This window comes from Nyctereutes procyonoides, unplaced genomic scaffold (genome assembly GCF_905146905.1).
Source record: "Nyctereutes procyonoides isolate TBG_1078 unplaced genomic scaffold, NYPRO_anot_genome, whole genome shotgun sequence".
NCBI classification, from domain to species: Eukaryota; Metazoa; Chordata; class Mammalia; order Carnivora; family Canidae; genus Nyctereutes; species Nyctereutes procyonoides.
In genome coordinates, this window is record NW_026575044.1 from 14,580,369 (window position 1) to 14,608,119 (window position 27,751).

Consider the following 27,751-nt stretch of genomic DNA (forward strand, 5'->3'; position numbering starts at 1 on the left):
GGCCCCAGGGAAGTTCTCCTTGAAGTGTGACCTTAATCCACCCCAGCACGGATTGATTCAAGAGCCTGGTGGGTCATTGTAGAAACAGACACGCACATACTTCCCACTTCCTCAGAGCTTCAAGAGGACCGAGGGGATCAGTCTCCTGTCCTTGTTCCCACCCATTTGGGCCTTTTGGCCTCTGCAGCAGCGGTGAGGTAACAAAGATAATGGCTCTTTACAGCATGATTGTGCTCTCTGGGTTGCTTTATTGTTTCATAGAAGTTAGACTCCAAGAAGGACTTCCCACCTACCAGGTACCACGGAGATGCTATCCTTGGAGGCCTGGGAGAACAGGGCCCCCAGCGATATGAAGGCAGGGGCAGGGCAGCAGGGACTTTGGGGGACCCTGCCCCTAACCCTGTGTTTCAGTCCACTTCAGCCTGTAGCTGTCTGGGTCGGGGCCACCCATGTGCCCTGGCCTGAGGGCACTTGTCACCCTTCCCTCAGAAAACTGGGGAGCTTGGCTTTTGCATGTGAGGAATCAACTAATGTTTTTTAGCACTTGCCTTCAACTGGCCCTGGCTCAGGGCAGGTGCTCCCTGGTGGGGATGCGGGATGGGATGTGGAGCAGGCCTGTTCCACCACACCTGAGACTCCGTCCTGTGCCCCTCCATGGCCCTAGGCCCCAAACACATCTCCCTCTTCCTGATTTACTCTTCTCACCCCACCTAGGGAGATCCCCCCCCTGCTCTTTTTGTCCTAGAAACCCCGCTAGTTTGGGAAGGTAGAGTCTGGGGGGGGGACTTCCCCTTCCTGCTGGAGGGTGCGGGTGGGGTAGGGTGGGAGGGAGACGGCCCTGGGGCAGGGGGATGGTCTCTCCACTGTAGAAAGTAGAGTAGGATTGTGGTCAGACTTAATTTGAGGCATCTAGTGAAGATACACACAAATCCATCAAGGAAAAAGTTTTCAAAAGCAAAATAAAGGCGGGAAACAAAACGGACCCATGAATAATCGAGTCAAAGTGATGTTGCACAAAATGCAAAGAAACCAAGAAGGGGGAGGGTTAATGTATTAAATGTGCTATTAAGAACTTAATTTTATTAAAAGTATTATTAATTAAGGCTCTAGCCTCTCTGTGCACACGCTGGTCTGAGCCCTGGCGGGTGGGGCAGAGAGGGGGCCCCTGGGGAATTGCAGCTGGGGGGGGCTTCTCCAGGGTGACATGGGCCCCCCATCCCAGGCAGGACCCGGTGCTCACACCTGTTCTCCACAGCTCCCTTCCTTCCTGAGTCTCCAGCTGTCCAATTCCCTCCCTTTTCTCCCCAGGTACCACCTTCTCTTGTTGGGGGCAGGAGGTTGCAGGATGTCCTGCAGCAGTGCGGAAGGCCAGGCGGGCCAAGGGGGACCCTGCCTGGACAGCGGGCTCCACAGCAGAGTGCTGCTCCCCCCCCTTCGTCCCACTGGACAGTCCCTCCCTACATTCCATGCCCCCTGCCTCAGGGCTCAGGCAGCACCCTGGCTAGGAGGCTTGGACCTTCTACCTCCTGGGTACATGCGCACAGGGCTGGCCCTGACCCCCGCATCTCCAACACCTTCCCCAGCCTCCTCCCCTCACCGCTGGCATTGGAGTGACCTCAGTTCTTGGCACCAGGGCCCTGGGCACCAGATGGTGCCTGCCTGGTGATTTCCTTTGTCTCTCCTTGCAGATCCCCCCTCCCATGATCTCCCTCTCCCACCTGCCCTGGGGGCTGGCAGAGGGAAGGGTGGGCACGTTCCCCCCCCCTTGGCACTGTCCCCAGACCACAGGGCTCCAGAGGCAGCTGGCCCTGGGAGGTGGTGGGTGTTGGGGGGAGGATGGAGGTGGTGGGGAATAGGAACTCAGAAGGGCCAGAGGTGAAGGGAGGCATGTAGGAGAACCAACAGGATGGCCAGACGTTGGTACAAAACACGGCTTTATTTGAAGGCCAAATCTGGGGGGGGAGGGCAGGTAATAGAAATGAGGGGGTTTGCAGGGAACATGAAGATAGAGCTCTGTGGGGCAGTGAGCAGGGAGCCAGTGTCTCTGACATCTGGAACCACAGAGCAGGAAAGGGTCCTGGGGCTGGGGTGGTGATGGGGCACCGGAAGCCAGTGGGGGCAGGGTTGGTGCTTGCCGGGGTCAGAGGCTGATGCAACAGGCCCTCTTCTGACCAGCGCCTGGCTCCTGCCCAGCCTGGGCACTGCCCAGAACGATGGCATTGGTCCGGGTGCTGTTCTGCCTCTGCTTCGACACTTTGGTGAAGATCTCTGAGGGGGTGGAGGGCAGTGGCAGGGTTAGAAGCCTGAGAGCCCACACTCCCCATACACACAGGACACTGCCTCGCTAAGCACAGGGTGTGACTACACTTGAAGGAGCTTTTGCTGGAAGGAAGCAGAGTTTGGGCATCTGCATCCCTTCTACTTACCTGGGTGGAGAAGGGTTAACACTCAGCTCCCTGGGAGGGATGGCCTTCTTGTTCCTTCCTCAGGCCTCATGCTTGGGGAGGGGGTGCCCTACAGAGGCTTCGATGGGGGACTGGAGGCCCATGGATGGGCTGAAGAATCATCTAGGGTGCACAAGGGCTGGGTGTCTGCATTCCTACCACTGCCCACAGAGGCCTCGGGGATGGAATGGAGGTGCCAAATGGGAGGCAGGGGTTCTAACCTTTGAGGACTGTCTCGAAGGCCAGCTCTACATTGGTGGAATCCAGGGCCGAGGTCTCCAGGAATAGCAGCCCATTGTTTTCTGGCAGGAAAGGAAACACAATAATAATAACATTTACCTAATGTTTACTATGTGTTCACGCCTTGGTGTGTGTGGCTCACTTCATGTTTGAAACCACCTGTGAGGCAGCTTTGACCACGAAGGCTTTTCTACACGAGAGGAAGCTGAAGCATAGAGATTGAACAAAGGACTTGGGGCTGGCCAGGAGATGTGAGGCTGCACCACTGGACACCAGGGCCTGCATGCTTAGCCACTGCATCTTGCTGCTCTGACCCCAGAGGCCTCCTAGGGAAAGCATGACTGGAGACGGTTGTGGGGAGCGCACCTGCCACACTGCGGATCTCTTAATCAGCCACAAATAATTGCCCATAGAGACGATCTTGGGGCAAGTGGCAGGACATAACGAGGGACACAGGGTGACCGAAAGGAAAGGCCGGGAGCTCTAAGGAGAAGGTGAAGGCGGTAGGGGGTCCCACGGAGGACGTCCAGGCTGGGGTCCTAGGGTGGGAGCAGGGGCTGGGGTGGGGGAAGTTACACAGTCCAGACGGGGGGGTTGGGGGGGAAGGTTGGGGAGGACTGGGGGGGGGGGGCTCTCACCTGCAAACATCCGGGCCTCTTCAGTGGGCACCTCTCGGGCCTGGTGGAGGTCACTCTTGTTGCCCACGAGCATGACAACGATAGTGGCCTCAGCATGGTCGTATAGCTCCTTCAGCCAGCGCTCCACCACGGCGTAGGTCTGGTGCTTCGTTAGGTCAAAAACCAGCAGGGCACCCACCGCACCACGGTAGTACCTGGGGTTGGGGTGGAGCAGGGGACTGAGGCAAGGTGAGAGAAGAGCCCTTGAGCCAAAACATCACAGATGAGCACCAGGGATGGAGAGATATGAAGTCTGGGGTCCAGGGACCCAGATCGGATCAGGGCAACTCAGGGCTCTGAACCCGATGCTGAGCCCTCCAGGGCTACTGGTACTGGAGACTCAGAGCATCCCCCTCCTTCTCTGGCTTCCTCCTGCCTTTCTAGCCATGGCTCCCTTAGGTGCTTTGCTCTGAAGTTAGCCCTCCCTGTCCACCCATGCGCACCTGAGCTCCGATTAACACAACCCCCTAGGGGCGCACCTTGGGTGGGCTCATCCTCACATGGCTCCTGTGCCATGGTACCCTCTTCTGTCCTGTGGCCATCTCCCTAGAACTAGCTGAATGTCCACCCCATGTGGCAGACCCTGAGCTGACCATCTGAGACGTCCCTGCAAGCATCCAGTCTCACTCCCGGAGGTACTTGGGGCTCCTTCACATTGTGATAACTCATTCTTTCTATTTTAGCAACATGTCAGCTGAGGCTCAGAAGCGCTTGGTGACCAGTCTGGGAGCCATGAGTGTGTGTTTGACCGAAGCCTTGGGCTCCTGCTTGCTGTTCCTCAGCAGGTGCTATCCCCAATCAGACACACAGACCACCATCCTCACACATGGCCTGACGCTCCCTGGGAATTGTTCTGCATGGCCATCAGGAGGCAGAAAGTCCTCTGTCCCCTCTGAGTGTTTGTAAGATGCTGCTAAGGGGTCCAGCCCCCTCCCCCCCAGGTTCATGGGGAAATGGCAAAGGATGCTGAGCACAAAGCAGAAGTGAGGGCCCTCTTGGTCCCACAATCTACCCTATCCACAATCCTCCCTGACTTCAACTGCTTGAGCCCCAGGTTTTTGTATCAAGCAGGGATTAATTACAGCATCTTGGTCCCATGGCACTTAGAAGGTGCCTCGTGCCTCCTTGGACATGTAGCAGAGGCTCAAGAAGTGGTCCAGCAGCTGCTGCTTTCCACCCTAGCAGTTGGTATCACTGGGTCTTGCCTCAGCCTGTGTGGCTTACAGCACCTGGGGCTCACAGGGGCCATGGAGCCCTGGGATCCCCTCAGGGAGACCATGGCCCCACGGCCTCTCCTCCAGGGACACCCCCTAATCTCCCCCAGCGTCCCCTGGCTCCAGGCTCACGCGGAGGTGATGGCTCGGTACCGCTCCAGGCCAGCTGTGTCCCAGATCTGAGCCTTAATGGCGGCTGTGCCCAGCATGACCGTGCGGGTAGAGAACTCGACCCCGATGGTGGTACGGCTGTCGTGGCTGAACTCATTGCGTGTGAACCGGGACAGCAGGTTGGTCTTCCCCACGCCTGACTCGCCGATCAGCACCACTGCAAGAGTGGAGACACAGGGCTGAGCTCGGGGTCTGCCCATCAGGAAAGGGAGCTGAGCCCAGGAAACTGAGGGGGGAGCCAGCCAGAAATTTCCAGACTTCCCAGGTGAAGGGCCAAGAGTTTGGGCTGCAGGCTTAGAAGTGTTCTTGGTCTGGTCTGTGGGGATGTGGCTACAGTCAGTCTGCATTTCCGGTGGTGGGGTGCCAGTATTCAGGGGCTATGAAGTTGGCAGGGCGCATGGAAGTGGACAGGGATGTAGGAGGTCTGGGGAGGGCACACGTTTCCCAACTAGGCAGTGTGACAGTGTTGTGCCTGCCTGTGTGGGAGCTGGGAGGACCTCAAGGTTCGGCACGTGTGCTGGAAGCCACTGTGCCAACACAAACGTGTTGGGGAAGCACATTTGGCAGGTGACACATCGTGGGAGGGAGGGAAGCACTGGGGGGTGTGCAAGAAGTTAGGATACAGTTGTCCCCAAGGAGGCACACAGTTAAGAACACAGGATGGGTGTTAGGCAGGCCTATCCTGACATTCTTTTTCATATGAAAAATGGCAGTAACAACACTATTTCATGGATTGTTGAGAAGTAAATGAGATAGTGCCCCGGCTGTAGTGAGTGTAGAAGACTGTCACCATCAAGATTGCTCTGGGCAGGCTGGTGCTTTCATTGTCAGGTTTCCAGGGACCCGGATCCACCAGAGGGGCCTGCAAAGAGCTTCTGGGCTGGTGGGCAACGTCCAGGGCCCAGCTGTCCTCACCACGGGTGAGCTGGGGGCTGCAGCAGGGCAATGGGGGCTGATGCAAGTACAACCAATAAGCTGTATGACGCTGAGTGAACGTCCAGGATGACAGGACAACTCCCAGAGTGGTTTTGGAAAAGTAGGCTGGTGCCCTGGGAGCCACATGTTCTGGGCTCTGGTCCCCACTCAGTCTCTCACTAGCTGGTGACCTTGAACATGTGGCTCAGCTTTTCAAGGTTCCAGTTTCCTTGTTTGTAAAATCTATAAAGCCCCCTGGAACTTGTGCAGGGTGGGAATGAATGGAGAGCAGGTGGGTGTGGGTGTGCATCCTGCCTTCCCCCCCACCCCTGACGCTGGGAACTTCATCCCACCTCACCTCTGCCAGTGGGTGGGCTCCTAGCCCTGCCCTCAGGCCCAAAAGGTGCTAAGACTTGGGTTTGAGTACTGACTTTTAGTGACCATTTGTCAGCCACTTGCTGTCTGTAAAAGGGAGACAGTAGGTGTTGATTGAACACCTACTATGTGCAGGCACCATCCTGAAAGCCTTACAGGAACTGACTCATTTAACCCCCAGCACAGCATCACAAGGCATGTACTGCGGTCACGGTCATCCCATTTTTACAGCCGAGGAAAAGCAGGCACTTGGGGGAGTAGCAGCCGGCCTCAGAGTGTGCTGCCCCTATCTGTGCTGAGGAAGGTGGAGCCTGTGGCCACGGGAGCACCACCAGCAGCCAGACTCTAGCCGCCAGCTCCCTCCGCCCCTGCCCTGGTGCACAGAGCTGCCTTGGCAGAGACCATCCCTCTCAGGGTGGCCTGCTTCCAGCACTGCCCTTGGCTGAGGCTCTGTGACCCTGTGCAGCAGTTTGGTTTCTCCCCATTTCCTCTCCATTCCTTTCACTGGTGCTGAGCCAGATGAGACTCCTTATGTTCCAAACTTAGTGTCTGCTTCTGGAGACCCCAACCTGCACGACTAATAGTGGACAGAGCTGGGATGGGAGCGGTGAGTCTGGCTCCTGACCGCAATGCTTGCAAAGCGAGAGATACACTTTGGGGTTGTTCTGGTGACTAACGACTCAGGAAAGGGCAGTCACAAGTAGCAGCACAGCCCCAGTTTCCCCTTCCTGGGAGGGAGGGCTGAGCACAGGTGCCCCAACCGGAGTGGCTCGATTTCTAGCCCCAGGGAGGGTGGGGCTTAGGCCAGGAGAGGCAGCGGGGTGGGGTGGCTGGACGGGGACTCACAGCTCTGCCAGTCCACCCCACCCTGAAGGAGCTGTGGAGGTGGGGGTGCTGGGGGGCTGGGGTCTACTGGGGTCCAACGCAGGGCCGAGGGAAAGGAGCAGGAGAGATGCATGCATACTTCCAGTGTCAGTCAAGTTGACCCTGCGCCCGGTATCTGGGTCCAAAGAGGCTGCCAAGAGACAGCAGACAAGGCCCTAATCTTCGGAGTCCTCCACGTTCTATTAGATCCTGTGCTCCATCTAAGCTATCTTCCCTGTCCTCACTGCAAAAGGGACAGAGCTCTCCTTTCTCTTCTTTCCTGCATGTCTACCCAGAAACAGGACTTTCTTCCTTTCAAGGCTATGCCCCCTCTTCTCAGGAGGGAAGTCCTCTCTGAAGTCTGACCTCAATCTCTTGTGCTGCAGTGGTTAACAGTTCCTAGGGACATGGCTTCCTTTGCGAATGGAGCAGAGGAGCCTAACTTGGCCCCACCCAGGACTGATCAACAACATTATCTGCAGAAGCAAAGCATTCGAAGCAGCAGTTCCAGGACTTTTGCCCCAGTAACCAGACCCTCCCCCACTCCCTGCAGCTTCCTTTCTACTCCAAAGGAATGAGGAGCCCTGGGAGGGTCCTGGTACCAGGTAAAAAGAGGAAGGGCACTCTGACTCAGTCAGTCTCTCTCTTTACAGACCCCAACTCACCCTTGAAGACAAAGTTATAATCTTCCTCGGTTCTGTTCCCCATCCTGGCTCTGCATGGAGGGTATAAGTGGCTTCGGAGGCAGGGGAGACACGTCTCAATGCCCTCAACCCTCAGCTCTCCAGAGACACGGATCTGCTGCTCCGCTCATTGGGGGTAAAGAAACCTCCGCAGGCTGTGGGCTTGAGGGCCGACTAGAGGCTAGGCAGGGCCTGGGAGGCTCAGCTCTGGCAGGTGGGGGTGCTGCAAGGAAGCCAAGAGGACGGAAGCTGAGAACAGGAAGAGCAGGCAGCAGAGACCTGGGGCCCAGGTGGGTGGAGAGAGGATGACGTCAGACAGGTTAGGCAGGTTGGGTGTCTGCTCTCAGCCGGTGCTCCCACGGTGGCCTGGCAGGCTGGGACAGGGAGGGGGGACAGAAAGGATGACAGCGGGGGTGGGGGGAGCTGGGACAGGCCCTGGAGGACCTTCAGAGAGCCAGCTCTGGACTAACTGCATGGTGCTAGGGCTCCTGGGACCAGGGACCTACCTGAGCAGCCACCAGTGAGAAACAGCCTGTCAGGGAGCAGAAACCTGCTTGGCCTCCTGTTTTTCCTTCAGAGCCTCTGGTGGGGGGTGACTGGGGGCACCAGGGGAAGGGCTGCTGGGGCAAGGGGCTGAGGCTGACAGGTGCCAATCCCCTTGCTACAGTGCAGAATTCTGGGAACCACGTCATGGTTCTGCCCCTCCCTACAGCCCAGGGCCTGGGATGGGCAGTGTTCCTCACCCTGGGTGGAGCAGAAACTCAAAACCCACCTCTCCCCTGGGATGGGTCCCTTCCTATGGCACTGGGCTAGGGGCTGCTAGCTCCCTGTCCAGACCTGCTCTAAGGATGCCAGGGAGGGGGAACCTGGAGCAAAAATGGACAGTTGGGGTGAGGAGTCTGAGTGTAGGCCAGGATCTGGAGATGCACACCTCCTAATACTCTCTCCCCAACATCCAGGTCTCCAAATAGAGCCATATTGACTGCAAAGGGCTTCAAGATTGGAGGGTCTATGTGAGTGGGGGTGGCCCCTCTAGACAGCTGTGCACACTCTCACCCACAAGAGCAGAAAAGGCATCTCCCCAGATTGGGGCTGAAGGTCACTGGACTTGCAGGGCCCTTTTTCTCTGCCCAATACAACCCCCAACCAGTCCCCCACCGGTCACAGCTCCTCTGCAATCACTCCCAAAGGTGTGCCATTCAGGTGGGCGAACACTTGCTCACAGTGGCAGGGCCCAGATGCTCCTACAGCTGAGAGGCCGAGGGCGCTGAGGCACTACCGCTGAAATGACGTGGCCATCAGAGGGCAAGGGAAGAGGTGGGCCTTCAGGACTCTCCCGAGCAACCCTTGCTCCCTGCCACCTCCCTGGGCTCCTCCCGTTCAAGAAGATAGTCATCAGGGGCTCCTGGGTAGCTCAGTCTGCCTTCAGCTCAGGTCACGACTTGGGTCCTGGGATAGTGCCCTGCATCAGGTTCCCTGCTCAGTGGGGGAGTCGGCTTCTCCCTTTTCCCTCTGCCCTTTCCTCTGCTTGCGCGCGTTCTCTCTCTCTCTCTCTCCCTCCCTCCCTCCAATATATAAACTCTTTTTTTTTTTTTTAAATTTATTTATTTATGATATTCACACACACACAGAGAGAGAGAGAGAGAGAGAGAGACAGAGACACAGGCAGAGGGAGAAGCAGGCTCCACGCACCGGGAGCCCGATATGGGATTCGATCCTGGGTCTCCAGGATCGCGCCCTGAGCCAAAGGCAGGCGCCAAACCGCTGCGCCACCCAGGGATCCCTAAACTCTTTTTTAAGAAGTAAAATAGAGGATCCCTGGGTGGCTCAGCGGTTAGGCGCCTGCCTTCGGCCCAGGGCATGATCCTGGGGACCCGGGATCGAGTCCCACATCGGGCTTCCTGAGTGGGGCCTGCTTCTCCTCTGTGTCTCTGCCTCTCTATCTGTGTCTTTCATGAATAAATAAATAAAATATTTAAAAAAAAAGAAGTAAGTAAAATAGGGACGCCTGGGCAGCTCAGTGTTTGAGCGTCCGCCTTTGGCTCAGGTTGTGAATCCAGGGTCCTGAGGTCGAGTCTTGCATTGGGCTCCCCACAAGGAGCCTGCTTCTCCTTCAACCTGTGTCTCTCATGAATAAATAAAATCTTACAAAAAAAAGTAAGTAAGTAAAATAAATCTATTTTTTAAAAAGAGCAGTCACCACATAAGATAGAAGTTAAAGTTTATTCTTGGAAAAAACAAAGTCCCCCCCAACCCAGAAAGGTTCCCAAGGGGGCCCTGCCCCTGTAAATGTTCATTTATCTTTTTGACCCCAGCTTCAAACAAGGATCATTACGATGCTGCTACTTGGGTAAGGGGCTCCTCCAGGTATTGCACCAGGGCCTGGGCCTGCAAGAGGGGAGGAGAAATCAGGACCATACACGGCCTGCCACTAGAGGGACCCCCAATGCAGGCCCACTCCTGGCTGAGCACCCCACTCCTGGCTGAGCACCCCGCTCCCACCCACTCCTAGGGTCAGTCCACAGCCAGTGACGGTCATGAGAGGACTCCAGGACTGTGGTGAGGTGGGAGCGGGCAGCCAACAGCACAAAGGCTAGGCCCACGATTGTCGAGGATCGGGCACCTACGCACCTTGGCCTTGAGCATTCCGAAGCCCACCGTCTCCTTGGCGTACATACACAGCAGAAGGTTGGCCACCCGGGTGATAGCAACGCGGCCCTCCTGGTGGGGGTGACATTGTGGGATATGATGTCCTGCTTGGCACCCTTAGCCCTCTTTCCCCAAGAGGTCCTCTTCAGAGAGACTACTTTCTTCCTTCCATGCCCTGGGTATGGCAGGAACTTCAGGGGAGGGGCTCTGGCCACAGCTCTGGATGTGGGGTCCTGAGTTCAGACTCCAGCATCAGCACAGCGTCTAACTAACCAGCTTTCCCCTGGAACACTCAATCCCCGGACACTTGGTTTCTCTTTCTGTGATCCCTACCTCTTCCCAGTCGATGAGGGTGCTAGTACACAGGAGAGTTTCACAACTGCAAAGGGCTGTCCAAATGGGTGATGTTATTATTATGGGTTAACCCCAAAGACACTGTAAGGAGTGTGGGAGCAAATAGCCTAATGGATAGTTCTCTTTCCCATGGTAAAGTTTCTCAAATTGAAGATCTGACTCTTGGGTTCAATCAATTAAGGAGATGGATCAGCATTGAAAAGACGGGAAACAGAGTGTATCACATGTTATAAGGGAAGTACTATTTCGTGAAACTTTTGTCTTAGCTGGGGGGCATGGGCTCTGACTGAAAAGGTTTTTCTTATGGCTGTGATGTGGACAAGGCCTTAGAAAGCTATTGCCCTATAGCACCAACTCTAGGTTAGGCACCAAATACGAGTCATCAACTGAAATGAAATGGCGTCTCTGGTCAGGTGTGGGGGGAGGATGAGGTTGGCAGCCCAGTTACAGTAGAAATCCTTGGGGAAGAGTTCGCTCTTGGACCTTTTCAGTTTGTTTCAGCAAACTTTCATTAGGCCTCGACAGCCACATGGCTTGCCAACTTCCTTCAGACCTTTAATGAAGTGTTGCCTTTTCAGTGACACTGTCCCTGATACACACCCCACCTCACTTATGTTTCCCATAGCATGTTCAGTATCTAACACCCTACTGCTTTGACTTACATACATATTTTACAGCATATGTAAAACTGTAAGCTTCTGCAAGAAACTAGGGCTGCGGTTTTTGTTTGTCCTGTTTGCTACTTTGTCCCTAGTCCCCAGAACACCCCAGGGACCTAAACATTTGTTGGCCGAACAAATACAAAGGTGAATGAAACAGTTTCTGTTTCTGCAAATTCAGTCTAATGGCCACTTCCCCTTTCTGGACTTCCTGCCTTCTTCTGTAAACTAGGGTCCGGCCTACCGTTTGGAGACTCTGGGGTGACAATGCCGTTCAGTTCACATCCTTTCGTCTGATGTTGAGACCCACTTTGTGAGCGCACACGCGTGTGGGGGTGAGATGCGGTAAGGAAGCTCAGAGAGCTGCAGTGGCCTGCCTGCCCAGGCTTCCACCGACGACCATGGCCGGCGGACCAGAAGCCCGGTCAGTACTAGGTGGCCGGCTCCCTCCTCACCACTGCTTGCTGCAGCAGACCAGCCCTCAGGCACCCTCGGAGATCCAGTCCCCGCCCCTCCAACCCCAGGATGCGGTCCAGGTGGCCCCATGGCACCCCTCGGGACAGGGGGTGGGCCCTTCTCCGTACCATGCAGTCCATGAGGATGAACTTGAGATTGTCTTCGTTAAACGCCTGGTTCCCGTTGCGGTCGTAGGCGGCCCAGATGTTGCTGGCGATGGCCGCGGTGACCCGGGCGTCCGTGTCCCCGTAGCCGGAGTAGGCCAGCAGGGACCCCTCATTATTCAGCAGCCTGGAGAGCGGCGGCAAGGGATACAGATGGGCTGGGGGCGGCAACAAAGGCGGCTGCGCTCTCAGCCCGCCTCCCGCCGGGCGCCTCGAGAAAGCGGGGGTCAGGGCAGAGCGCGCCCCCCAGACCCTCCCTCCCCGGGGCCCTCCCCGGCCGCACTCACAGCGTGCTCTGGACACCGCCGGTGTTGGCCTGGCTCAGCACCTGGGTCAGAGCCTTGGGACGCAGCATGCCTGCGGCTCCCAGGTCTGGGACTCCACGCCAGCCCCTGAGCTGCCTCCCGCGGGCCTCCGCGGGAGCCTCCCCGAACTCCCGAGGTCCCGGCCCGGCTCGGGGGCGGCGACGCAACGCCGCCACGCCATTCCGCCGCGGGGGGCGCCGGGACTTGTAGTTTCATGCGGCCTCGCGGAGCACCCTGGGAAGTGCAGTTCGCCTTTCCGGGGGAACCACGCGGTGGTGGTGGGGGGGGCGGGAAGAGCGGGAGCGAAAGGACCTGGCAGGACTGGAAGGACGTTTAACACCCCCTACCCCCATCCCGGGGAAAGAAGAGTCAGCATGCCCGCTTTACAATCCCTGACCACTAACTGAAAAAGAAATCCCAGTATTGGTCAGGCACACGTTCGATTACTCTTCAGGGCAGTTTCCTACGCCGTGCACAACCCTGGGGGTCGGGATCGGGGCTCAGAAAGTCCACGCCGGCCGAACCCAGCCCACGCCGGCTCCCTTGGGAACCGTCCTTAGCCAACCCGGTGCAGGCCACGACCCCTGGGGGCACGGTCAGTCCCAGAGGTGAGACTCTGGGGGGACGTCCAGGCATGGAGGACTCCGGCCCGGGAGCCCCGAGAACGGGGCAGCCACGGGGACTGCGTCAGGTCCCGGAGCCTGAGTCCCCGCGTAGGTGGCGGGCCGGGACGGTGGAGCGCCCTCGCGGGAGGCCAGAGACCCAGAGAGGCCCCGCCCCCGAGAGGTCCCGGCTGCAGTGCCCCCACCAGGCCGCCCGGGGCGCTGTGAGCGCAACTGGTCCGGAGGGCGGCGCGGCCGCGGGAAGGGGAGGGGAGGGGAGGGGAAGGGAGAGGAGGGGAGGGGAGGGCAGGGCAGGGGAGGGCGGAGGGGCGGAGGCCGGAGCAGAGCCGGCCGGGCGGGCGGCCGAGCGGGGAGGAGGGGCCGGGGCGGGCTGGCGGGTGGCCGGGTGGCGGCGGCGGCATGGCGGAGCCGAGCGGGGACGAGGCCAGGCCCCCCATTCGGGTCACCGTCAAGACCCCCAAGGACAAGGAGGAAATAGTGATCTGCGATCGGGCCTCCGTCAAGGAGGTAGTACGAGCCGCGAGGGTGGCGGAGGAGGGATCTGCGGAGAGGGGTTGGCCCCGAGGCGGGGGGGGGGGCGGCCGGCGGCGGAGGGGGCGGGGGCCCCGCAGGCTCTCGGAGGGGCGGGGGTGCAGGAGCGGGGCTGGGGGGCCCCCTGCGGGGGGCGCTGGCCACCGCGGCGCGTGCGGCGGATGCCAGGCCGGGGCTGGCCTTGTGGCCTGGGCTGGGGGCGTGGCGGAGAGCGGGGAGGGGGCCCCTTGCAGCCGGGAGGGGAGAAACACTGGGGATGCGGGCCGCGTGCGTCCGGGGGCTGGCCGGGGTTCGAGGGGCCGCGGGAGGCGGGGGCGCCCAGGGGCGCCCGGGACTGGGGCGCGGGGTGCTGGGGGAGCGTTTCCCTCCGCCCTGATCCGTCCTACCTTTTCAAATCAAGGCCCTTACAGTTGCCCCTCGCCCCTCCGGAACTTGCTGTGTGCAGTAGGTGCTCAATAAAAGTGTGTTGACCGAGTGAATGAGGGAACACCTCCTTGTGTTCGCCACCCCCGGTGGCTGCTCCAGAATTTCACATAGGCGGGGCTTTAGAGAGGCCATCTGGTTGGAAGGCAGGGACTGGACGTTGCCTTGGCTTAGCAAGTGCACTCTCTTGACAGAGAGTGGCCTGTTTGACGTGTTTGGGCTTGGTTTGAGGGAGAGCTAGTAGATTTGGGGGCCTGCCTCTCCGCAAGCCAAACTTTAGTGCCATCACTGCCCCCCTGGAATGTGAAATGACCACCTTCCAGAGTGTGCATCCTCTGCCCTGCAGAGCTCAGTTTGAAATCAGCTTTAACCGAGTGGAGAGGCCGAGTGTTGGGTCAGGAGCCAGGGCTTTGGTGTCAGGACCCGAATTCCAGTCTGCCCAGAGTGAGTTACATAACTTCTCTGAGCCTCAATTTTCTCCGCCTGAAAGTGGAGATAACGACCCATGTGTATCTTATCGGTCTGCGACCCTTCACTTCTGAATGGTCGCTGCTCTTAGCAATGATTGTGGGGTCCGTGTGTTGTCCTTGTTACGAGAAGACTGGGCCTGGGCAGAGAGACCTGGTGGCTAGAATGGAAGGCTGCAGGGGTCAGGGCCTGAGTCCAAGGTTGCTGAAGGAGTTGGGACCAAGAGAGCCACCAGGGCAGTGCTGTCACCACAGGGAGCAGCGGGGAGGGACTGAGGGGAGAGTCACAGGGAAGGCTGGGCCTTCTAGGGTGGGAGACCCTGGGGTTGAGCCCAGGGGAGCCTGTCACTAGTCCGTCTCTGGTTAATGAAGGCACAGCTCACTGCAGCTGGATGGATGGAGTCTATACTGCAGAAGGGACTTCCCAAACTAGAGGCAGGGTCCCTGGTGGGTGGGGCCCAGGGAACCTCTGCAGTGACCTCTGCCTCTTGACCACAGTTCAAAGAGGAAATCTCCAGGAGGTTTAAGGCTCAGCAGGATCAGCTGGTCCTGATCTTCGCAGGCAAGATCCTCAAGGACGGGGACACACTGAACCAGCATGGGATCAAGGATGGGCTCACTGTCCATCTGGTCATCAAGACCCCTCAGAAGTAAGTCCAGGAGAGGAGTAGATCCAACTTCTCACTGGGCCTGTTTTCCTCCTCTGGTACTCACATTCTTACCTGTCGCTCACCTACCTGGAGGGCCATGCCAGTGCCCAGGAAGGTGGCCCTTGGACGGCTCCCCTACAGGGGAAAGGAACCTGATGTAGCTCTCCCAGAATGCCCTGACCGGCAGATGATACTGCCCCCAGCGGCACCCCTGTGACTAGGGGAGCCCCCCCACCCCCCCACCCCACCCCCACCTGGCCCAGGGTTGCTGAGAAGGTGGTGGCGTTAGGGCAATAGCTGCACCAAAAGGAGATCCTTATTCTCTCCTTCCTGTTCACTTCAGCTTGGACTTTATCTCTCTGTCTCTCAGGGCTCAAGATCCAGCTGCTGCTACTGCTTCTTCCCCCTCCACTCCAGACCCTGCCTCAGCACCCTCCACCACTCCTGCTTCACCTGCTACCCCTGCACAGCCCTCCACCTCTGGCAGCGCCACTTCAGATGCTGGCAGTGGAAGCCGGAGAAGCAGTGGGGGGGGTCCCTCCCCTGGGGCTGGGGAGGGACCCCCCAGTGCTACTGCATCCATACTCTGTAAGCCCTTAGGGAGGAGATCACAGTCCTGTGTGGGGCTTGGGCTTAGGGGAGAGCCAAGAGGAGACAGAAACACGGTCCCTGCTCCTAGTCTGATGGGGATAGGGGACCCCTGGACATGGAGTTCCAGACACTGGTACTTGAGCAAAGCAGAGGAGGGAAAAACTGGTCTATGAGGCCCTCCCAGAGGAAAAGAGCATGGATGAGTGTAAAGGGGGAGGGAGGAAATGGGATTGCGGATGTGGGGAACTCGGGGTGAGGATATGGGCGTGCAGGGACCAGGGGGATCCAGCAGTGACCAGTTGGGGAATATTTATTGCTCATTCAGCAGGCCACCACGGTCGGTCGCCCTCTCTGTGCACAGTGCTGGGCTTGGCTCTCAGCGTCTGCTGCCAGAGAGGTCTTGGTTGCTGAGGCTCCCATCTCTGCTAGCAGTGGGGCAGGGCTGGGGCCAGGGGAAGGATTGGAAAGGGAGATATGAGAAGCAGACAAGGCCCATCCGGAGACCTGACCAGTGGCTGTGGCCTGGCGGGGGCAGGGTCTTGTGGCACACTGTGACCCTGGCCCCTCCCTGCAGCTGGCTTTGGGGCATCTTGGGCCTGGGCAGCCTGGGCCTAGGCTCCGCCAACTTCATGGAGCTGCAGCAGCAGATGCAGAGACAGCTGATGTCCAATCCTGAGATGCTGTCCCAGATCATGGAGAACCCCCTGGTCCAGGACATGATGTCCAACCCTGACCTGATGCGCCATATGATCATGGCCAACCCCCAGATGCAGCAGTTGATGGACCGGAATCCTGAGATCAGCCACATGCTCAACAACCCAGAGCTCATGAGGCAGGTAGGTATGAGAGAAGGTGGGGTGCAGGTGGACAGGACACACAAGATGTGGAGCATACCAGCCATACTGACTTCTCTCGCCTTGTCCTGCCTTGGCTTGTTGGTTTACTTACTCATCAGTAGCTACATTTTGAACACTGAACGGGTAGTAGCCTAGCTTTCCAGGAACTTCTGGTCTCAGAAGGAAGCGGGACAAGTAAGCGCACAATTATTATGCAGTGCAGCTGGTGCTATTATAGAGATGGTCGTGGGACCACCCTGGGAGCACAGGAAAGGCCTCCCAGCCCTACCCCGGGACCCGGAGCAGCCTCTGGAGGAAGTGTCACCCAAGCTGAGACCCAGATGAGGAAAAAGAGGAGAGTGTTCAGGGCTGTGGGACCACAGGTGCAAAGGCATTACGGTGTTCAGGGAGTGGGGGCCCAGGCAGGGCCGGTGGCCGAGGGAGATCCCGCAGATATAAGTTTGTGTTGGTCTTTGGGAGCTGCATCTTATGGCCAGGCCGGCACGGGACAAGGATAGATGATGTCAGCATTGCTGTGGGCATCAGCGCTGGGTCTGCCAGAAAATAAGCTCCTTTAGAGCGAGGGTTTGCGAGTGTTTTCTGCACTGCCTGGAGTGTAGAAGTCACTCAGCAGACACTTAGTGAAGGAAGGAATTATGGGGCAAGGAATCAGTGTACTGTCTGAGTCGTAAGGGCGTTTCAGAGGAGCAAGTGTGTTGAGATCCCTGGGTGGCGCAGCGGTTTAGCGCCTGCCTTTGGCCCAGGGCGCGATCCTGGAGACCCAGGATCGAGTCCCACGTCGGGCTCCCGGTGCATGGAGCCTGCTTCTCCCTCTGCCTGTGTCTCTGCCTCTCTCTCTCTCTCTCTCTCTCTCTCTCTCTCTCTCTCTCTCTGACTATCATAAATAAATAAACAAATAAATAAATACCTTTAAAAAAAAAAAAACAGAGGAGCAAGTGTGGAGCAGACTTGGGAATGAGGACACAGAAGGCATCCCAAGTTGGGTGCGGACAAGGAGCTTTACCTCCTATCTCCACTTGTCTCCTGGAGCTTGCATAGGCCAGCCCTCACTGACAGCAAGCTGTGGATTCCAAAGAGAAAGCCCCCATCCTCTGGTTTCTCAAGGTCTGGCCGGGCCAGAGGCCTAGGGCCAGGATTAGAGGGTGTCAGTAGCGTTGTCCTGGCGTGAATGCTTTCCCTCCCTGACTTGTGGTCACTTGCCAGGAGCCACAGTACAGTCTGGGGCAGACAGACCAACCTGGCCTAGAAACCCAGCTCCACCACTAACCAGCTATGTGTCCCCAGTGAGTCTCAGCCTATTTTCTCATCTGCAGAATAGGGAAAGAAATGCCTCCTTGGGACAGTATTGTGGGGATCCTATGATTTCAGTCGTGTAAATTGTTTTGCCCAGTATGTGTATGTAGTAGGTGCTTAATAGATGCTGATTGAGCATCTGCTGCCTCCTTCTTTTTCTCACGTCCTTTCTTACTCAGCTTCCTTTTGCTCCCTGACACTTGTGTGGCCTCCTGACCCCCAAGGAAGCGGAGCTTCTGCCCTCTGCCTATCTGGGATCATTGTACCATGGTGCAGAAAGCTGCGTAGAACCCCCACAGGGAGGCAGGGCTGGAGCCAAGGTGACAGCAGAGGGAGGAAGTCCACCTTAGTTGACTCCCCACTGTGGGGCAGTTCCTGGGCACTGGACCCTGGTCCTGATGCAGACCCCCCTCTGCTGGGCCCACCCTCGCCCAAGCTTGGTACTCCTCTGGTTCTTCCTTTCTCGCCCTTCTCCACCAGACAATGGAGCTTGCTCGAAATCCAGCCATGATGCAAGAAATGATGCGGAACCAGGACCGGGCCCTGAGCAATCTGGAGAGCATCCCTGGAGGGTATAATGCCCTCCGTCGCATGTATACAGACATCCAAGAGCCGATGTTCAGTGCTGCCCGGGAACAGGTGGGGCCAGGGGCTAGGCTGTGGGAGGGCTGTTTGGGCTCAGGATTTCCTGCCCCAGACCCAGGCAAGCCTGGGGTGCTGCCTGTTCCTCCTCCTATATCCAGCCCTCCGAGAGCAGACCTGGGCTGGAGAACAGCTCTCCTGGCATGGGCAGGGATGGTCCAGCTTGGCACGGGGCTGAGGCGGTAGGGCAGAAAGTAGAGCAGAATTCCCAAGGGAAGTGGGGGAGGCGTAGCGTCCACAGATCTGACAGCTTCTTGCACCAGGGGCTCAGAGGTTGTGGGGCAGACCTGGGGTGTGACAGCCAACCTCAGCACAGCATGTCTCAAGTGTGGTCCATGGATCACCTGCATCAGCATCACCCAGGGAACTTACTGATAATGAGATTCCTGGTCCCCACCTTTGAGCTACTGATTGACTCAGTCTCTGGAATCAGGCTTGGTAATATGCACTTTTGAAAGTGCCTTATGAATTCTTTCGAGTATATAAAAAGTATAGACAAAAATATAGCATTCTTTTGTATCTATGTAGCCAGATATAGTTTCAGTGCCTTTTTTGCTCCTTTTTTTTTTAAGTTTAATTTACAGTAAATACATTATACATTTACACGCTTCACAGTTCCAAAGTTACACAAAGTAAACAAAAGGACTCCTTCTATTTCCAACTCCCGGCCACCACTTTTCCACCCCAGAGGTAGCTAATGTTAGTATTTTAATATATGCAAATATGACCTTACAGATAGAATTGCAGCCATCAGGTATCCCTGCCCCATTCTACTCTTTCCCTCTCCAGTGCGAACCACTACCATGACATTGGTGTTTACCATTTTGATTCTTTTATGGCCTGTGTTTGTATCCATAAATAATCCACAGCATTGATTTGCATACTTTAAGCCTCAGAAGTGTTATCCTGCTGTTCGTATAATTTTTAACTTGCTTTTTAAAAACATTTTAAATATTAAAAAAAACATTTTAAAAATCTTTTATCAGAGAATAATATAGCTTCAGAAAGGTGCACACATCATAAGTGGATAGCTTGATGGATTTTCACAAACTGAACACCTCCCCCAAACCAGTGCCCAGGTGGGAGGATGGGATTTCACATTACTTTTTCCTTGTTGAAGAGAAAAAGCCCCATATCCTGAGTGGCCCATGCTATCCTAACAGATTTTGTTGCTCATGCTGCCTCTGGCCTACACCAGATCTCCACAAAGAAGTGTGTGTCTTGCTGACTCTATGCAGTTCCACTGGTCTGTCCGTCCCTATAATGGTGTCATGTTGTCTTAATTCAGTCTGGGCATCTGGCAGAGTAAACCCCCCACCTTATTCTCCACTGTCTTTTTGGTGGTTCTTGGCATTGCTCTTTCAAATTTTAGAGAGTGTTTGTAGGGATCAACTATGAGGTTTTTTTTTTTTTTTTAAAGATTTATTTATTTATTCATGAGAGACACAGACTGAGAGAGAGAGGCAGAGACACAGGCAGAGAGAGAAGCAGGCTCCTCGCAGGGAGCCTGATGCGGGACTCGATCCTGGATCCTGGGATCATGACCTGAGCTGAAGGCAGGCACCCAACCGCTGAGCCACCCAGGCATCACAGCTATGAGTTTTTAAAAGACTTTATTTTAATAAGGTATATAAAGAAAAAATATTTTATTTTAAATTATGTTTAAATGTTTAGTTTAAAATGTATATCAGGGCAGCCCCGGTGGCTCAGCGGTTTAGCGCTGCCTACAGCCTAGGGCATGATCCTGGAGACCCAGGATTGAGTCCCACATCGGGCTTCCCTGCATGGAGCCTGCTTCTCCCTCTGCCTGTGTCTCTGCCTCTCTGTGTGTGTCTCTCATGAATAAATAAATAAAATCTTAAAAAAAATAAAATGTATATCAAAGTAATGCATGCATCTGGTTAAAAAGAAATTGAGCTGAGGATGGATTATATAACAAGCACTCTGGCTAATTCTGATGCAGGCTCAGTTGCAAGACCCACTATAATAGCTGGAAGAACAGAGGTTTGGCATCAGCAAACTGAGGTTCAAATACTTTCTCAACCACGTTTAGTGTGCAGGCGAAAGTGGGGTGCTTCACCTTTCTGAGTCTTAGTGTTCACATTTCCAAACTGGAGGCGATGTATTAAAGCAGTGGTTCTCAATTGTTTTGGCCTCTGGACTGCCTTATACACTTCGGAATTATTGAGGGCCCCAAAAAGCTTTTGTTTTTCTGGGTTAGAGCTATCAATATTCACTGCATCAGAAGTTAAAACTGATAAACCTAAAGAGTGTTTATTTATTTGTTTTAAAATAAGTGCAAATCCACTATATGTTAATGTAAACAGCATATTCTTTTCAAAAATAACTTTAATTTCCTAAACAAAACTTTAGCGGAGAGTGGCATTGTTTTAAATTTTGCAGACTTAAAAAAAAAAATTTGCAGACTTCTTTAATGTCTGGCTTACTTCAGGACAGCTGGACTCCCAGCTTGACTTTTGCATTTGGTCCATTGCAATGTCATGTGTCATATAGCCTCTAGAAGAGGCCACTGACCACTCATGGAGACAACAAAAGTGAAAAAAAGGAAATAGCACCTCAGAACTATAAAAACAGCATTAAGCTTCGCAGGGGTCCCAGGACCACACTTTGAGAACTGGTATATTGGAGGGCTATTGTAAACATTAGCATAAATGTGCCAGGTGCATAGTAGGTGCTCAATAAGTGGCAGCTGTTATTGCTCGAGGGAGGTCAGAAAGAGGTTCGGTCCAGGACGCATAACCCAGTGGTGGTGGGAGCAGGGTGAGTCATCAGGACAGGATATCTGAAACCGGGACAGCCTGGGGCTGTGGTACAGGAACCCTGGCCTGCTGGCCTCTTCTCAGCAGGCATCTGGTCAGGTGGAGGAAGTGCATCTCAGAGCTGGAGGGCCCTGGGTGAGCTCTGGGCCCCATGACTCACTTTGATGAGCAGGAAACCCCCTGGTGAGGAGGGGGTGAAGCTGCTCAAGTGAGGACCATCCGGGACCTCAGGAAAGGGAGCCTGAGCAGGGAAGTAGGGTGTAGACTCTCTCAGCAGACACACCCCTGGACAGAGCTCTTTCCTGGGTGCTCAAGGATCCGGAGAGAGGATATTTCAGGGTTGCCTTGGGCAGCACACCACACAACGGGGTGCAGACCCGGAAGTGATTCTGGGTGACAAGCGGGGGCCTGTTGAAGGGAAGGAAGGAGGCTGGGGAGGAGGAGACATGTGTGAGGCATGCTCAGCCAGAGATGGGCTCCTCTGTGTGTGCCTGGGTACACAGAATACCACTTAGGGGACCTGGAGGGGACGGTCTGGAGAGTCCGTGGGACCAAGAGGGCTCAAAAAGGGGAAGTGTCAGGGCAGGTCACAGCTCCCATCAAGCCGACAGTTACTTATTGAGCACCTACTCGTGTCAGGAGAAGGATCAGGCGGGGAGCATAGATGACATTGTCTCTGTCCCTGAGGAGCTAAGGAAGACAGCTGTGTCGTTACATGGCAGGGAGGGCATGTGTAGAGTACCATCAGGCACAGAGGACACTAGAGACCAGTATTTAGAGCCACCAGGGAGACGGTGACCCAGTGACCAGCACTGGCCAGGTCCCACCCTGCAGGACGAGGGGGTAGCTGCCCATTGTGCGGCTGGGACTGGAGCACAGGGCCTCCCGGGTCTCAGAGCCCTCTCCCTTGCCCGGGGAGGGGAAGCCGTTAGGTGAGAGGACACGGAGGGCCTAGCCCTTGCCCCTGGTGTGTTTCAGCCCTTAACCCAGAACCTTTCCCTCCTCCCAGTTTGGCAACAATCCCTTCTCTTCCCTGGCCGGGAACTCCGACAGCTCGTCCTCCCAGCCTCTGCGGACTGAAAACCGAGAGCCCCTCCCTAACCCCTGGAGCCCCTCGCCCCCCACCTCCCAGGCCCCCGGGTCCGGGGGGGAGGGCACCGGAGGATCGGGGACCAGCCAGGTGCACCCGACAGTCTCGAACCCCTTTGGGATCAATGCGGCTAGCCTGGGGTCAGGTATGTCCTAGGGTGGAAGGAGCTTAGTGGGGTCACCAGGGGAGTCCCTCTGCCCCAGGACTGATTGGGGCTCACGCTGCTCCAGAATACTGAAGACAGGTGAGACCGGATTGAAGCCACCTGGGGGAGTAGCTCCGCCCCTCAGAGGACGAAAGGGTTCTATTGGGCTGTGTCCTCCTGTCGTGGAAGCAGCCTGAGTGATGGCTCACCAATAAAGCAGGCCCTGCTTCCAGAGCTCTCACAGCCCTGCTGGAACTGTCCAGTGTAAATGGATTGGCCTGGGGAGGAGCATGTGGGAGAGGAATTGGGGCACGCCTGGGGCAGGCAGGTAGGAGGCCCGGGGGAGAGGGATGTGCAGAGCTTTTCTGGATAGAAGTGGGGGTTACACACTGCATAACCCTTGGGGAAGCCCCATTTATCTGGATTGCGATCGTACATGTGACCCTGGGGATGTCTTTGATTTGTGTGTACCCCCGCGGGGACACTGTGATCAGAAAGTCTGTGTGCTTCAATTCCCTTATTTGTAAAATAAGGGATTTGAACCTGATCCGTGGCTTTAAAATTATACTCCTGAGTCCTGGGGTGTCTGGACCATCCTCAGGAGGAGGAAGGACCGAGTGGGGGGGCTTCAGGCATCCTGCCAGGCTTTAACCAAACTGTTGGCATATTTGATGTTTGAGTGGGATCTGGTTGGAGGAAGGGGCCTCTGCCACTAAGATGAGTCTGCAACCCATGAGTCTAGGTGACCTCTGTCAGACACTTTGCAACCCTGACCTTCAGCAGGAATAGCCCGGGGGGCTTGAATGAGACCCACTTTCCCACTAGCTTGTCCTTAGCAGAGCAGCTGGGAAGGGGCTGGCCCAAAGCCACAGGGACCCTTGCCCCTGTACTTGGGAGCCCGTGCTCCTGCTGCCCTTCTGAGTTTTGGAAGCACCCAGCATTGCAAGGAGGGAGAGCGGAGGGAGGCATCTGGTTTCCATCTGGACCCCTTTTCTCCGTTCCGTTGACTTCCTCCTCGTTCCAGGGGTGTTCAACAGCCCAGAGATGCAGGCCCTCCTCCAGCAGATCTCTGAAAACCCCCAACTGATGCAGAACGTGATCTCAGCTCCCTACATGCGCAGCATGATGCAGACGCTTGCTCAGAACCCCGACTTTGCTGCTCAGGTATGGAGCTGCCACAAGGGGAGCTTGTGGGGGGCAGTGACTCAGCGGGTCATATTGGGCCCCAGCCGGACTGCTGGGTGTGTGTCTCAGGCCCGCTGCCCCCTGGCTGCATAGGCTCAGCCCATTTGTCCGCCTGTGAGTGGTGTGGCAGTGGGTCCTCCTTTAGAGAGTTATGCAGGGTCAGGGACTTAATAGGAATAAGGTGCCCGGATCATGGGGCAGCTCATATCCTGGTGCGGCACATAGTGAGAGCTGTCCTTATGGATGTTGTTGTCAATGCCAGACATGGGGCTGCATATCTCCACTCGCAGCCCAGGGTGTGGCTCCGTGTCCTCTCACTGCCCCACGTAGGCCTTCGGGGTGCTCTGAGATCCAACTGTGGTGGGGGTGCCGCGGGGGTGGGCGGTCCCAGGCCTCCCCTGCTGCCTTCCCCCGCTGCAGATGATGGTGAATGTGCCGCTCTTTGCGGGGAACCCCCAGCTGCAGGAGCAGCTCCGCCTTCAGCTCCCTGTCTTCCTGCAGCAGGTGAGTGAGGCACCTGAAGCGGGCAGTGGGGACAGAGCTCTGGCCTCAGGTTTGGGCAGCCTCCTGCCGCCTCCCATCATCTTCCTGTGCCTGTTTCCCACCAGATGCAGAACCCAGAGTCCCTCTCCGTCCTCACCAACCCCCGTGCCATGCAGGCACTGCTCCAGATCCAGCAGGGCCTGCAGACCCTACAGACCGAGGCCCCTGGGCTGGTACCCAGGTGAGGGTGGGGGTGGGTGGGCAGCAAGGTCTGGGCTCCTTCCCCCTCCTACTCATCCCCCTGCTCCCTGCAGCCACCATGTGTCTCCCAGGGTGCGTCTCCCAGGCTGTGCTCTCCAGTTCCCTCCACTCTTCCTTTTAGATCTCGTGTGCCCATCCTTCTGTCAGAGGCTGCCTCCCACCTCTTGGTCTCTCTTCCCCACAGCCTTGGCTCCTTTGGGATGTCCCGGACCCCAGCACCCCTGGCAGGCAGCAACACCAGCTCCATACCCGAGGCCCCCACCTCCTCACCAGTACCCCCTGCCACGTCTTCTCCAGCGGGAGCTTCCAGTGCTCAGCAGCACCTCATGCAGCAGATGGTCCAGCTGTTGGCCGGGGGTGGGAGCTCACAGGTATGTGGGGCAGAGGGGTTGACACTGGGGGGCAGAGCAGCAGAATAAAGACAGCTGAACAGGCCCGGGGTCAGCCAGCCCCACCTTTAGGTCCCCATCGGCCCCTCACTGGCCTTGTGCAGGTTGCCGCCTTTCCCAGATCTGTTTCCACAGCCGTGAAATAGAAGTGAGAATAGTGACAGTCCTTCCTGCATGCTGGGTACTGTTCTAAGTGCCTTCTATGGATGAGCATGGCTGCTCTGCTCACAACAGCCTTGTAAGGAAGCTGCTCTCTCTGTTATAAAAAGGGGAAACTGAGGCCCAGAGAGGTGAAGTGGCTTGCTCAGAGTCACATAACCAATAAGTCAGTACTGGAGCCAAGATGCAAACCAAGGCATGCTGGCTCCTGAGTGTCTGCTCCAACCACTGGTACTTCTATCGGAGGTTTTCTTGGTAACTGAAGCAGCCTCCACCTCTGAGGCTGGAGAGGAGGGCTCTAGGGGATGAGGTCACTCGAGCCCTGAGTCACAAATTCAAAGCCAGGGGGTTGGATGAGGAAGAGGGTTGACCTCAGCTGAGACCCTTAACCTTTCTCTGACCTCTGTAAGTCATCTGGGAAGTGTAAGTGTGCACAGCCCTGTAGAGGGCTCCGTTTGCAGGACCCCACAGAGGACTGGCCTGAGAGTCGCCAGGGTCAGGCCAGCGTAGGTTCTGTGGCCTGTGACAGGAGGCAGCACAGAACCCTGGAGAATGTCAGGGGCACGTCCTTTCCTTCTCGGGATGGCATGTTCATTGTGTCCGAGGCCTGGTGGCTTGGGATTGCCAGGCCCCTCCCAGCTCCAGTCGGCCAGTTGTGATTGCGGCCAGTGCTGCCCAACATCCCTCAGGGAAGCACTTCCAGGAGATGTGTACGGGAGCGTCAGAAATGAAAAGCTTTCTCTTCTATGAATGACCCTATCTTTTGATTGGCTAACCAAACCTAACAAGTTCTTTCCCCAGCCCTTCCTGTGCCCCTCCTGTGCTCTGTGTGTGAGCACGGAAGGGTGGAGGGTGGGTGGGGTGGAGACTGTGCAGTGCTTGCATCGTCCCAACCCTGAGCATTTGGCTTCCAGAGTGCCCTTAACATCCCAGAGGATGGACAGAGAGCTGATCTGGGCCTGTCTGTTCCTTTGAGATGTTCGGAGATACACCCCCTCTGTCTTCCCCACAGCCATGTAGAGACCAAGGTGCAGGTTCCTCAGCACTGTTTGTAGCTCACCCCTCCCTGCCCACTGGTTGACCCTGTGGATGTTCCAGAAGACCTACTGCTCATCTTCCTCCTATGTAATCCCGAAATTTGGGGGCCCAGGGCCAGTCCCTCGCACGCGCACTTCACAAGGCCTGTCCCTGCAGGTGCAGATGCCAGAAGTGAGGTTCCAGCAGCAGCTGGAACAGCTCAACTCCATGGGCTTCATGAACCGTGAGGCCAACCTGCAGGCCCTGATTGCCACGGGAGGGGACGTCAATGCCGCCATCGAGAGACTCCTGGGCTCGCAGCTCTCCTAACCCCTTGGCCGCGCCTCCCGCCTCTCCCTCCCCTGGGCACCAGTTTGTGGCTCCTCTGTCAGCCCCTGCCCTCTGTGCCTGCCGTCCCCATCTTCTCTCCTGTCCTCTCCAGACAGCAGGGTGGCTTTAGGGGCGCAGGCCTGGCCCCGGAGCTATGAGAATTTTGGTGTTAACCTGCACATATGTATGGAGTGCTCTCCGGCCCTGCTCTGGTGGGGCTGTGTAAGCCGTCTTCACAGTTCGCTAGTCGGCTCCAGCTCCTGACCCCACCACCACCTTGCACAGCCCGCCAGTGTCCCAGCGGCAGTGTAGGCTTTGGAGGGACTGCTGTCCACTCTGCTGGGACGGGGTCTTTCCCGTGTCCCACTAGGGATTTGCTTGTTGTATGGTTACTTGTGGTGATTCTTCCTTCTCTCTGCCCCTCCTCCCACCTGCAGCCCAACCCGTGCCAGGGTCACACATGCGGAAGGAGGGGCAGGTGAACAGGCTATCTTTTCCTCCTCACCACTCACCCCCCGCCCTGCCCTGATCCCTTCATCTAGGCTTTGTCAGGATGTCCCAGGAGAGGGCGATGCCTGTTCTGCCTGTCTAGAGGGGGAGACAGCCCTCCGTGCAAGGAGCTAGCAAGCCCTGGACCAGCCCCATGGAGATCTGTGCAAAGGAGGAGAACTGGGATTTGCTAGAGGAAGGGAATGGCTCTGAAGTTAGAATTGACACTTAGGGAATGGAGGCCCTAGTAGCTGTTGTAAGCAGGGGGCCCAGGCTCCAGCCTGGTAGAGAAGGCCTACAGATGCTAACAGAATCTGAGGTGGAGGAAAGGGCCCCCCGGGGCTCCTGCCAGCCCCATTCCAGGACCTGCCTATGTCCCCAGGTACCAGGGCTTTGAGCGCCCCTCAGAAGACATGAAGGAGTTGGGGTCTGTGTCAGCAGCAGGGGGGTGTGCCAGTGGGCACACACATGCACCTCAGCTGCACAAGAGGGTAGATTCTTTGTTGATGACTGGTCCCGAGCTCTCTCCCACCACAGAGAAGTAGGCAGAAGGGCCAGTCTAGGGTAGGAGTACATACAGTCCAGCGAGCTAGGTCCCTTGGGCCCCTGGGTGCTGGGTACCCCAAGGGCAGCATAGCTACCCCTTCCAAAGCTGTCGGGGCTGTGGCAGCACCCCTACCACCCCTCTCCTCCTCGCTGTTGGGGAACAGTAGAAGAGTCCTGCCCTCTGCAGCCCTGGCCTCTGGAGTCTTCACTGTTTGTTTCCAGGCCAGAAAGTTCTATTTGAGGAAGAGAAGGGGAGGGCTGCAATCATGCCTTTGCTCTGGAATTGGATGTTGCTCTGTTGGAGCGCTAGGAAGGCTCCTACCGTCTCTTCTCTCTGCTATTTAGCCCAGCTGCTTGGAGGACCCACAGCTGAGAGTCTGGAAGAAAGAGAAGCAGAGTCTTCTCCAGGTGGGAAAGGGTCCCAAGCAATCCAGAGAGGATGTCCGTGTGGCTTTCCTCCCCCCACCCTTCCACACTGGCCTTTGTAAATAAATGACGTGGTCTTTGTTGTCAGGATGTCTTGGGGTTTGTTTTTGGAGGGAAAGGAGGCTGGCTGAAGACAGCCTGATTTTAGGGGGTTTTTATACAGCAGGATCTGTTCAGCTCAGGGGGCATTGATGATGAAGGGAG

The 27,751-nt window shown here is 56.5% G+C and overlaps 3 protein-coding genes across 4 annotated transcripts; 1 reads left to right on the top strand and 2 right to left on the bottom strand.

Annotated features, from left to right (window-relative positions):
* Positions 1-1,917: 1,917 nt before the first annotated feature.
* On the bottom strand, positions 1,918-7,844 carry RAB25 (RAB25, member RAS oncogene family). Of its 2 annotated transcripts, none has more exons than XM_055324562.1 (5): positions 7,566-7,844; positions 4,708-4,903; positions 3,323-3,540; positions 2,666-2,746; positions 1,918-2,268 (listed from the first exon to the last, which is right to left on the bottom strand). In XM_055324562.1, the coding sequence occupies exons 1-5, from the start codon at positions 7,606-7,608 to the stop codon at positions 2,141-2,143; spliced, it is 666 nt and encodes a 221-aa protein (XP_055180537.1). In that variant the 5' UTR covers positions 7,609-7,844; the 3' UTR covers positions 1,918-2,140. The 2 variants fall into 2 exon arrangements, with proteins under 2 accessions (XP_055180537.1, XP_055180538.1); XM_055324563.1 differs by having other exon boundaries at positions 3,323-3,516; positions 7,566-7,843.
* Positions 7,845-9,787: 1,943 nt separating this feature from the next.
* On the bottom strand, positions 9,788-12,343 carry LAMTOR2 (late endosomal/lysosomal adaptor, MAPK and MTOR activator 2). The gene is made up of 4 exons (XM_055323893.1): positions 12,153-12,343; positions 11,830-11,992; positions 10,215-10,304; positions 9,788-9,971 (listed from the first exon to the last, which is right to left on the bottom strand). The coding sequence occupies exons 1-4, from the start codon at positions 12,218-12,220 to the stop codon at positions 9,915-9,917; spliced, it is 378 nt and encodes a 125-aa protein (XP_055179868.1). The 5' UTR covers positions 12,221-12,343; the 3' UTR covers positions 9,788-9,914.
* A 799-nt stretch (positions 12,344-13,142) lies between these two features.
* UBQLN4 (ubiquilin 4) lies at positions 13,143-27,634 on the top strand. Its single transcript, XM_055323894.1, is given in 12 exon segments — positions 13,143-13,300; positions 14,713-14,864; positions 15,235-15,452; positions 16,030-16,035; positions 16,038-16,291; positions 18,086-18,244; positions 22,037-22,262; positions 23,287-23,426; positions 23,868-23,951; positions 24,056-24,171; positions 24,376-24,562; positions 25,934-27,634. Coding segments are annotated over 12 exon segments (1,803 nt in total). The 5' UTR covers positions 13,143-13,192; the 3' UTR covers positions 26,087-27,634.
* Positions 27,635-27,751: the final 117 nt, after the last annotated feature.

Bases quoted from the DNA above. Each gene is read 5' to 3' on its own strand.
- RAB25 (XM_055324562.1), bottom strand. From the start codon at position 7,608: ATGGGGAACAGAACCGAGGAAGATTATAACTTTGTCTTCAAGG. The intron at 4,904-7,565 runs GTGAGTTGGGGT...CCACTCTTGCAG, and splicing joins TTATAACTTTGTCTTCAAGG to TGGTGCTGATCGGCGAGTCA. The intron at 3,541-4,707 runs GTGAGCCTGGAG...ACCTTGCCTCAG, and splicing joins TACCGAGCCATCACCTCCGC to TCCCCTGCTCCACCCCAACC.
- LAMTOR2 (XM_055323893.1), bottom strand. From the start codon at position 12,220: ATGCTGCGTCCCAAGGCTCTGACCCAGGTGCTGAGCCAGGCCAACACC. The intron at 11,993-12,152 runs GTGAGTGCGGCC...GCCGCTCTCCAG, and splicing joins GGCGGTGTCCAGAGCACGCT to GCTGCTGAATAATGAGGGGT. The intron at 9,972-10,214 runs GTGCGTAGGTGC...CCCCTCTTGCAG, and splicing joins TCGGAATGCTCAAGGCCAAG to GCCCAGGCCCTGGTGCAATA.